An 11136-nucleotide genomic window follows, 5' to 3' on the forward strand; every position below is an offset into this window, starting at 1 on the left:
AAATATAAGGCAACAAGCATCAAGTCAAATTAACTTTTCTCTTCTAACACTTGCTAACCACCTCTAAAAATTAAATTAAACAACATACAGTTGTTTCCGCAAAATCAAATGAACACATGTATAACTCATCAATAAGGTTACTTCCAAGAAAAATTAAAGAAATAAATAAAACGGAAAGTAAATGATGGACTACTAGTAGACAAACAACGTAAGTAGTTGGCCGTAAACAGGTGGCTTTATAATTAGTATAGTTATAATAAAAGACTCGGTGAATTCAAGATTTAAATTCTATGAGTTCAATCTTTAAAGTTTTTAGTATTGAACTCATCGTTTTCTTAAAATTATGAGTTTAGACTTAATATTCATACAATTTTAGTGAAATTCTATACATTAATTTATGTTCTGCATTAAAAGTATTGGGATCAGATAACCCGATGACTCCATACTGTATTCGCCAGGGGTTTTCTTAGGTCATGCATGCACTAAACTCGTGTGTTCTGTTTCAGTTTTTCTGCTGACTTTTCTTGCTTCTTTTCTCTATAAACTCACACCATTTGTTCTATATCTCTGATTATTATTATTCTCTCTTGTTTTCCAAAAAAGCTATAGTACTTTTTGTTATGGAGAGAGTAAAATTGCAATTATTTCTCTTCATTGCATCTTTTTTGGTAATGAGTAGGAGTAGTTGTGTTTTGGGATTCAATGTTCCTTCAATTTTCATATTTGGAGACTCAATATTTGATGCTGGTAACAATCATTACAACAACAATTGCACAGCACAAGCTGATTTTCCACCATATGGTTCTAATTTCTTTCATCATCCAACTGGAAGATTCACTAATGGCCGAACTGTTGCAGACTTCATTGGTGAGTTCTTATTACTCCTTCCTAAAACCCCACTCCAAAAAAACCAAAATAATAATAATAATACAATTATAAATTCCAGCGATATACTCCGATCCATCTGCCCCATCTTACGAGTCATAGCTAATGCTTGATCATGAGTACAACATTTTTATTTATTACTCCTTCCGTCGCATATTTGTTAGGGTTACTAAAAATATTTGTCTTAAATTATTTATCGTTTTAGAAGTCAATACTTAATTAAAAATTTTTGCTCCATTTTATCTTTAGTAGAATTTTGTCATTAATGAAGATGACACATAAGTAGATTAAACATTAAATGACAGAGATTATAACTATTAAATATAAATAAGGGTAAAGTAGATCTAATACCCCTCCTACTTAATATTTCTTAAGGGGTGTGTAAAATAAAAAACAACACATAACTTGAGACGGAGGGAGTATACTATTAGGTCATTCCAGGTGTAATTACAGATATAATCCAGTGGCAGTGCAATAGTCAGCCAACAAAGTGTTCAATGGAATCTCTTTTGTCGAAAAATTATATGCATTTACTACAGCATCAAAGGTGGTTCAAAAATTGCTCTAGGCAGTAAGTTCAAATCTCATGTGAGATTTTTTTTTTTTTTGAAATCCCCTTGTTAAAATTCCTGGCTCCACCATCGCCCATAATATGAGAAAATAGTAAACTAAAGATTGCGGCAAGTAACCTTGTCTAACATGTTATTTAATTGCCCTAATAGTATAAGAACTTCACTAAAGTAAATCCCTTTTATTTTCTGATTTTTCACCCAGTGTTTGGTATCCGTATTGAGACCCGACTAAATTCGGATTCACGCCGAAAAATTCCACATTTGAGGCCAAAGTAAACCCTTTTTAAATTGTGGTTATAGTATTTATGTAGTTTTTAAACTATTTTTCAGAAACTAATGTCCGAATTCACACGGAAAATTAGCCCTGTACCATAAATCCGATAATTCATTTTGTAATCCTTCGTCATATGAATATCATATATTTTGGCAACATTTTTATTAGTTATCTTTGGGTTTGGTGGAAACTTGCAGCTGAATTTATTGGGATTCCTCTTCAAAAGCCATTCCTAGAAGCACAGCTTGAGTTGGTAAATGGAAGAAGGAAAGAGTATCCATCAAATGGCATCAACTTTGCTAGTGCTGGTAGCGGAGTTCTACGACCAACAAATCGGGATTTAGTAAGAAATTAAGGATGTAATTATCATTGTTCTTGTTTTAACACCTCTTAATTATTGTGATTAACCACTAGGTAATCCAAACTCTATTTTTAGATCCTGTTTTGCAATTTGTTTGGGTGGGGTGGGGGGCGTGTTTGTAAACCTAGCGATCTTGTCAATGTCGCCAAAACATTACGTCTTATAGTTATAGGCCATAGGTAAACCAAACTTGCATGCGTAAGACACCTTATTCCGGTACTCTTAAGACATAATTAAAAATTTTAGGTTCCAGTTTTAGGAATAGAAAATATTCAGGGAGGACCCGGAGTCAATGACCGAGATAGAATTTTACTATAGAGAATTAAAATATATACAAATAAATCCATGAAGAAGTCAAGAAGATTTAACATATAATTTCTACTTGTCTACATAATATAACTTTTTAATGAATCAGTGTCAATTGACACCCTTCAACAAGGGTGACGACTCAGCCGCCGTAAGTAACTCTTTCTTTTGGCCTGAATCCTGATTAATGGGGGACCTAAAGTAGATAAGTACACCGAGTGTGAAACACAAAAATCTTTGCAATAGATATATTGTTAGAAGATGCATAAATATATCTTTTAGACTTAAATGTTATCGAAACTCAATTCAACTATCACAATTAATTGATTTTGACGTTATCTATAAATTATGACTGTAAAATCTAACCACTTAAGTCACTACTGAAAAGCATTTTTTTTCGAACTTCACGGTAGAAAACAAATGGAGATTGGTGGAAAATGTCTTAGGCATACAAGAAAGGGGTTGGGTTGGCATGAGAGCTACAAATAATCAGGGGAAAAGGTAAGGGAAGAATAGAAGTTTTTTTTTCATTTGATGTCCGATATCCACATTCCACATTTCAAAATAATTAGTTTAGATTCGTGTGGCTTATGAACCCCTAAAGAGAGAAGTGCTCCTTATTAAAAAGAGGTTATACTAGAATAAAATTAAGCTGTTTTTTTTATACTAATAGTATAATTTTTCTTACATATTTAAGTCACCTAAAAGATAAATATATGAAATCGTCCATTAAAAAAAAAGATTAATAACCTATAAAACAAGATATGCTACTATGACAAGTTAAAATACATTGATATCATACTTTTTAACCCCGTCAGGTGTCAGTACATGTAATTTAACCTGCTACAATATACCAGTACTTGACTTATTTTTGCAATTTCTTTCACCTTTTAGAATAATTAGCTATGATAGTGTAACAAGTCTTCTACAATATTGGTGTATAGAGGTTAACCTCGACAGTGTATATAATTTTTTGCTTACTAATCGTATATATAACTTAAAAACTCTAAATGATGATGTAAAGAATCTGCGGATCTATGTTTGTTAATTGCTTTTTCATTTATACCAATATTTGCTTTGCTGCATTTTTGCCCATATGAACTGATATTAATTTTTTATTTTTGGAACATATAGGGAGTGACACCAATTCAAGACCAAATCAAACAATTCAAAACCTTAGTCCAACAAAAACACATAAACAAGAAACAAATCCAAGAATCACTCTTCTTCTTTGAGTCAGGCTCCAACGACATCTTCAGCTACTTCTATCCATTTGATGCCCCAACACTTACCCCAGATGCCTATGTTCAAGCAATGCTTACTGAAGTTACAAACTTTGTTGATCAAATTTGCAAGTTAGGGGCCCGTCGAATCGCGTTGTTTTCGTTAGGCCCTGTTGGTTGCGTCCCAGCCAGGACCCTCTTGCCAGGTGCACCAGTTAATAAATGTTATGGAAAAATGAATAAAATGGTAAAAAATTATAACATGGGGTTAGAGAATTTGGGAAAGACAATACCAATCAAGTATCCTGGCTCTTTTGCTGTATATGGAGTTGTGTACAAAACTGTTCAGATCTTCAGAGCTAATCCGAAACGTTATGGTAATATCTTACACTTAATTTACTCCTCCTTCATGATTAATTTTCTTTAGCTATTATAGAAATGTTAATAATCTTTCAGTTTTCTGATGCATGTAATTACTTGATTTCCACCTTAATTTGCAAAGATTTTATGTTCTAGTGTGCATGCACACTGACAATGAGAGTAACTTTTAAACTAGCAAATGATAAAATGATCTTTTATGTTTTGGGTGAGTTTAGAATAGTTCCTCTCTAATATACTCCTGGACAGTTTTGGGCCTTTAAGTTTGTCAAAGTATACAATTCTGTTGTTCATCAAATATTCGACAAACTCTAGATGTTAGGTAATAGGTTTGACGGACACTGTGAAAAAAATATAAGAGTTAACAAGAAGTCTCAGGAAAGTCCCGTCGAATCCAGAAACCAACACCAAATTAAAATTGTATCATACACCAGAAATAGACCGACAATAATACTATAAACTACACTAGAAACTAGAAATGAACAAAAAATAGCAGAAACTGCATTTCCAAATGTGAGTTCTTGTTAAATCTTCTTTCTTTCCACATGTTCTATTAAATCGAACAATATTGTTCACTTTTTGACAAATTTAAAGGACCAAAACTTTTCAAAAGTACATTTAAAGAACTACTTTAAACCTACTTCAAATATATGAGACACCATCTTTATCATTTTCTAACTTTAAACTATATATCATGTTAAGTTTATGTATGTACAAGTCAATAGGGGTGCTAAACTAACTCGACAGTTTTTTATCATGCACATAGGCTTTTCAGATGTGACTAATGCATGTTGTGGAGATGGAGCACTTGGAGGATTATTGCAATGTGGTAAGGAAGGTTACAAGTTATGTACAAACCCCAATGAGTACTTATTTTGGGATTACTTCCATCCCTCAGAGCACACTTATAAACTCATCTCAAAGGCATTGTGGACCGGAACTCATTCTCGAATTCGACCTGTGAATCTCAAGACACTAGCCAACATGACCCTCAGTCAGCATTAAATAAGGAAATTAATTGTGTTGTGAAATCTCAAAAATACATGGTGGAGTTATTGTCTTTCGTTTCAGAATTATTTCTTTATTTCTCATGTTGTTTCTCAGCCTGGCTACATCAAATTAATAAGCAAAGGAGCAGAGGCGGATTCCAGATTTGATCCTTGTCGAGCACTAATTAGGAAATCAATTGTGTTTTAAAATTTTAAATATAAAGTGCGATCCTTGTTTTTCATTTCTAAATGTTGTGGTTTTCATATGTCTACGTATATTTCTCATGTTTTTACAAGCATTCGTCAAATTGATTAAGCAAAAAAGTAGAGACGAATTCAAAATTTTACCCCCGTTTAACACTAATTAAGGAAATTAGTTGTGTTTTGAAATCTTAAAATAGAGAGTGAGTCCTCATGAATTTCGTAATGTTATAGTCTATTTTAGACTTTGGGTCAAACTCGTAGGAGTTTTCAAAAGATCTTAGTATATCATTGGGAATATTATTGCATACTAGTTTTTGGACACATGCGTTGCACCTGTATTCCATCTAAATTTTCACAAAATGTTGCAAAATACCAAGATATTGAAAATTGTTTTATAATGAAATTACAGGAATATCATTCATTTTCTGACGAGAACAGTTAAATAGTTGGGATCTATCTTTGTTTAGTTACGTAGCCACCTTTCTCCTTTACCAATTTATGCATATTTTAGATAATTCCATGTAGTTAGATAAGAGTAATCTGATAATGCAAGATCTTAATACTGTTAATATATACTAAACATTAGACTCATTTTTTTTTTTTACTTTTAAGGATAAAATAAGCCAGTTTGTTGTCTTTGAGGAACACTTAAATCTTAGGACACGTAAATTAATAATATCGCCATATTTTTTACCGCTCCACATTATATCAATATAACTTAGTCCAACAGAGTACCCAATTGTATAAATATGTATATAGGTATAATTAACGGCAATTTTTTGAGCTATTGCTATTAGTAATATGGTGGCTGCTGTGCCGGAAATTATGGCACATCCAAGGCTTTTTTACGAGAAGTTCTACTTGTTTTTAAGCAAGTTAGTGGCAATTTAATGTGTTTTTAGTGTTTTTCAGGTAATGGAGCAATTTTGGAATGAAAACTGTTGAAGTGCAGAATTTGGCCTTGATGATAAAATACTGGCCATATTCTCAAATAGGGCCCTGTATTCCTTGGGCGTATTTAAAGATAACCAAAACCAGAAAGGCAGGCTGAGAGATGGGGAAATACGAACAACTTTTACGGACCGTATTCCACGTTACGGTCCATATTTCAAAGCGTATTTAGCATTTGGACACTTAGCAGAAAGTTGAAGTTTTACAAGTTAAAAGACAATCAAGCAGAATACGGACCATAAATCAAAATACGGTCCGTAATCCATGATGCTGCAGTTGCCCAGATCTCGAAGGAAAACCAAGGCGTAACACCAGTTTACAGCCGGTAATGTGAATTACGGACCGTATTTTGTGTCGTCGGGGACCAAAGTGTAATTCTGTAACTTTTGCGTTTCAAAACCTATAAATAGTCCAATGTAGGGTTTTATTTTGTACCAGTTATTATTTTCTTGACTTTTGGCTTAGAACATTAAATACTCTCTTTACTTTGGAGATTCAAAACATCAATTCAAGTATTATCAATTCCTCTTTCCATCCAAAGTAAGCAATTATGAATTCTTCAATTTCTTGTTTATTGTTCTTTGTCATGAGTAGCTAAATTCCCTTACTAGGGTTGTGAACCCAACGATGAGTGTTTTTTGATTGAGTTTTGTGATTGATATACACATGATGGATTATTAGGGTTTATTTATTCTTCATTCTTGATTCATAATTAATGGTTGCAAACATTGATTAAAGCCATAAATCTTGATGTGTTTGGGAAAACAATTAGGGTTTGGTAAGAAAAAATAACAAGAACTCAAAACTTTAAACTTTGTTTAATAAATTCACTTAGGAATAAGAAGAATTTACTTGGCACAATTAACCATTCTTCAATATTCACTTTCTTATATTTGGGAAAATCATAGAAATAAATAATTTTTATTTATTAGAAAATAGTAGAGATTCATATAGAGGTTAATTGCATTCATGTAATGATCCATTAGAAATATATCAAGATCAATACCCATGATCATACACCTTATCAAAAGGGGACACAACCTTGGTTTCTTTTACCATAAATTAGAATCCAAAGCCACTAGTTAGCTATTAATCATAAACAACCAACTTTTACAAAAATCATCGGATTAAGACATTAGACCTAAATTAAGCATTCTATGAGTTTAGTAACCTCACTACAAGAAAGAATATAAATTGCAACACAAAGTTTTATATTTGGTAACAACTTAGTTTTGTTGCCAAAGAATTTAATTTTGTTGCCATAGTATTGATTATTGTTGCAAAAAGTACTTTTAGCAACAAAAAAAAAATTGTTGCACGTTGTTGCTGTTGACACCCAATTTCGTCCCTCCTTTATTCCTATTTTTTATTTTTGTAGGCTTCTAAATTTATTGGCGAGACTAAACATTTTTCACTATTAACATCGTTATTTTCATTTTTTCACTATTACTAGCATCACTTTATCACAAATTTCAAAATGGTTCGTCATCACTTTATTTTCGTTAAATTAATTATACTTTGTCAAGTCTTTTATTTTCTACATATCAATCATTAATTATCATAATAGTTATTAAATTAAAAGCCCACTACTCCTTTCACCCATTTCAGACCAGCCCAAAACAGATCAGCCCACATCCGCTATTCCACCCGACCCGGCCCAAGCCCCACATCTTCATCAACTGAACAAAAGAAAAACCTAATCCCTTCTCCTAGCCGCATACGCTCTTCTCTCTCTACCCTCACCTCTTTCCTTTTTCAACAAAATTCCATTTCCTTCAACAATGGCAGAATCTAACATGTCCCTTTTCGTGCAATACGTTCTGCTTTCCTATTCTATTTTTAAAACGAAAGCTCAGCTTCTTTCTCTCCCAACTCAGACTGTGTTACCCCATTTTCGGATAAATCCTAATTCACTACAACCACGCCTCTCTACTTTGAGCAAAAGGCCAAGCTCTTCTCAGCCATGGCAGATCTGGCCATGCCGTTTCTATGAAAGTCTCATCTCTCTCCTATCTTCAATGGTCGAGTCAACACAAGATAACAAAAAATACTTTCGCTTTATCTGAAAATCCACGGATATAGAACAGAGAGGTTCAAATTTCAAATGGATATCAAATCAAATCCCGCCCGAAAATCTCAAACCCTAAATGTTGCCTATAAATACGTCGCTAAGTTCTCCGCCAAAGGGAGGATTTTGGGGGTGATACATGGTATTTTCTAAAAGTCTTGAGTTTTCTTTCATTTTCAAAAATCGGGTCTTTTTTTAGCGGTCGTGGGAACGACCAGAAACTTTACAACACTCAACAGTTCCCCCTTTTTCCCTACTACTTTAAGTCTTAGATTGTTACTTTAACCGGGTTCGGATTCATTGAGTTCGAGCGTAAATCCGAGATCTTGACGTCCCCACTTCACTGTACCACAAAAAGGTAATATCGTCTGCTGTGTAGTTTCTTTAGCTGATAATGTTGTGTTGAAATCATCTGTGGGTTTGAAATCGCATATGTTCTATTGCTGTTGAAATATCAAATCAATTTTCTTAACCTTGCGTTTCTGTTGTATTTAGAGTTCAGTAGGGCTTAGCTGATTTTGTGAGTGTCGTCGCTTTATTTTGTTTTGGTCTGTGAACCACGAAGTATGAATCGCTTACGATTTTAGTGCTCTTTATCTATTCAAAATGACCTAGCACGGGCTGCAACTAATATTTAAAACTTGGCTAGTGATAACGTCCAAATACACTCCTCAAAGGGAAAGTGTACACGGTCGTATGCAATATATTTACCCAACTATGAGTCGGGGTCGATCCCACAGGGAACAATATGCTAGGCGATTAAGAAAGTAAGGAACTTTCACCAACTACGCTAAAGCCAAACGATAGATAATATTTTGGTTTTTGTTTGAGGAAATTATAACTAATGCAGAAATGTAAACTAACCTAGAAAGCGAGTAAAATGATCAATGGCCACAAGCATGGATAATGGGAGATTACACTCAAGTAACGATCCAACGTATTTTACGATTTTACAACTAAGAGCGGGTTTGTGTTGATAGATAATGATATCTAAAATCTCATTGAAAGTCTTCCAACCAAATCAATGAATTTCACTCTAAGCTTTTCCAAGCCTTAGAGTGTGATATTAGGCACAATCAATTTAACCTCAAGTAACTATCTTCTTCCGAGCTCAAGTTATTAGATGAGTTTAATGACCCAAATTCTTGTTAATTAATCTTTCCCAACCTAGATTTCCTCTTCCGAGCTCAATCTAAGTAAATGGGTGAGTCCTAGGGTTAGCTAATCCCTTTGGAAACATTCAAGAACGAGATTAATTAAATCAACAAAGACCCACTTCAATAGCAATAAGAATCATTCAATACATAAGCATAACAAGACTTTCAAACCAAACTTTAATCAAGAATATTTTCATAAACAAGATTCAAGTCATGGAATAGAAAGCTACACACTTAGATATACAATACAAAGCAAGGAATTGAAGATATGAATTAAAGGTTTAAGAAATACTCAACCAAATCTTCAAATCTTTAACCCCAAAGTGTGGTGTAAAAACTAGTCTCCAAACTTGATGAAAAACTGCCAAAGATAATCTATTACAAACCCTAAAAGAGTATTTATATCATTCCAAAAACGGGAACAAAATCTGGACCATAATACCCTCTTGCACAACATGCTGCACAACATGCTATTCACATGTTCAACATGCTAATCGCATGTTGTGCCAAAACCGTAGCATGTGGTGCAAATTTCTCTGTCACCACATGCTGCACAACATGTTGTTCGCATGTTGCACATGCTGCACCATATGCTACTCGCATATGGTGCCACTTTCACTGGCAGCAGATGCTGCACCACATGCTGCTAGCATGTTCAACATGCTGCACCACATGCTATTAGCATGTGGTGCCAGAAACGTTGATTTGTTCTATTTTTGCTCTATTTTGGTCCGTTTTGCTCCGTTATGCTCTCCGGGCATCTTTTCCTACAAAACAACATAAAAACACAAAAAGTAACAACAAAAGTGCTTAAAGAGTCACAAAAACTTAAGGAATTAGCATCGAATATCACGTAATTTCACGACTCATCAACACCCCCAACTTAAAGTCTTTGCTTGTCCTCAAGCAAATCAAAACAAAAATCTCAATGAGGAACCACTTTAAGCACAAAAACATGACTTTGGTTGGTACCAGCAATTAGGCTACAAGCATGTGAAGCTTCAACCAAATAACTCCCTCATTGCAAAATACAATTTCAAGAGTGCAATAGAGATTTAAAACCATCAAGCAACAACACTCAAGCCTCAATAAGTGACTCAAAACCACTAGCTTACTAGATATGCTCAGTTGACTCAACTTTGGATTTTTCAACATCACCAATCTATCGTAATCCATATGCCCTCACAAGAAAGAAAGTCCCAAAATCACTATATTCACAACAACAACACAAGGGACAAATACACAAAGTCACTCAAACTCAACAAAGAAATTCTAGTGCTAACAAATCTCACACCATAAGCTTGCCCTTATTTTCAATCATCACTAACTCAAGAACATTCAGTTGGAGATCATATAGGGACTTTTTAAGCTTGTAATGTAGGCTTAGGGAAGGGTAGGATAAGTATTTGGGATACAAGTGACTACGCCCTCCTTGAACACTACACATACTTTTTGTCCACTTTCCTCTTCATTTCAAAACATCACTCCTTCCTTTGCATACTAGTTTCCCCAATTATTCAAATTTTTTATTTATTTATTTTTTTGCACAAAAAGTTTGCAACCTTTTTGTATTTTTCAAATTTTCTTCCTTTCTTTTGACTTTTCCACAACACCAACCTTCACCACTCTCAACCAACACTAACACCCCCAACTTAGGCTTTTGGCCTCAAATTCAAAATTTCATGTTCACGGAGGGAAAGGTTCAAAAGAGAGACTCTTCATCAAAAAGGGTAAAGGCTTGTAATGTGGCAACAAAAGAAAAGGTCGT

The 11136-nt window shown here is 33.9% G+C and overlaps 1 protein-coding gene across 1 annotated transcript; it reads left to right on the forward strand.

Moving 5' to 3' along the window:
• The first annotated feature begins 526 nt into the window (after positions 1 to 526).
• On the forward strand, positions 527 to 5151 carry LOC132615889 (GDSL esterase/lipase 6-like). Its single transcript, XM_060330482.1, has 4 exons — positions 527 to 867; positions 1929 to 2074; positions 3533 to 3998; positions 4766 to 5151. The coding sequence occupies exons 1-4, from the start codon at positions 621 to 623 to the stop codon at positions 5002 to 5004; spliced, it is 1098 nt and encodes a 365-aa protein (XP_060186465.1). The 5' UTR covers positions 527 to 620; the 3' UTR covers positions 5005 to 5151.
• The last annotated feature ends 5985 nt before the right edge of the window (positions 5152 to 11136 follow it).

The sequence above is a fragment of the Lycium barbarum genome, chromosome 10 (genome assembly GCF_019175385.1).
Source record: "Lycium barbarum isolate Lr01 chromosome 10, ASM1917538v2, whole genome shotgun sequence".
NCBI lineage: Eukaryota > Viridiplantae > Streptophyta > Magnoliopsida > Solanales > Solanaceae > Lycium > Lycium barbarum.

Excerpts from the sequence above, each read along its gene's own strand:
- LOC132615889 (XM_060330482.1), top strand. The coding sequence starts at position 621 with ATGGAGAGAGTAAAATTGCAATTATTTCTCTTCATTGCATCTTTTTTG. Across the intron at positions 868-1,928 it reads AACTGTTGCAGACTTCATTG|CTGAATTTATTGGGATTCCT; the intron begins GTGAGTTCTTAT and ends GGAAACTTGCAG. Across the intron at positions 3,999-4,765 it reads AGCTAATCCGAAACGTTATG|GCTTTTCAGATGTGACTAAT; the intron begins GTAATATCTTAC and ends TCATGCACATAG.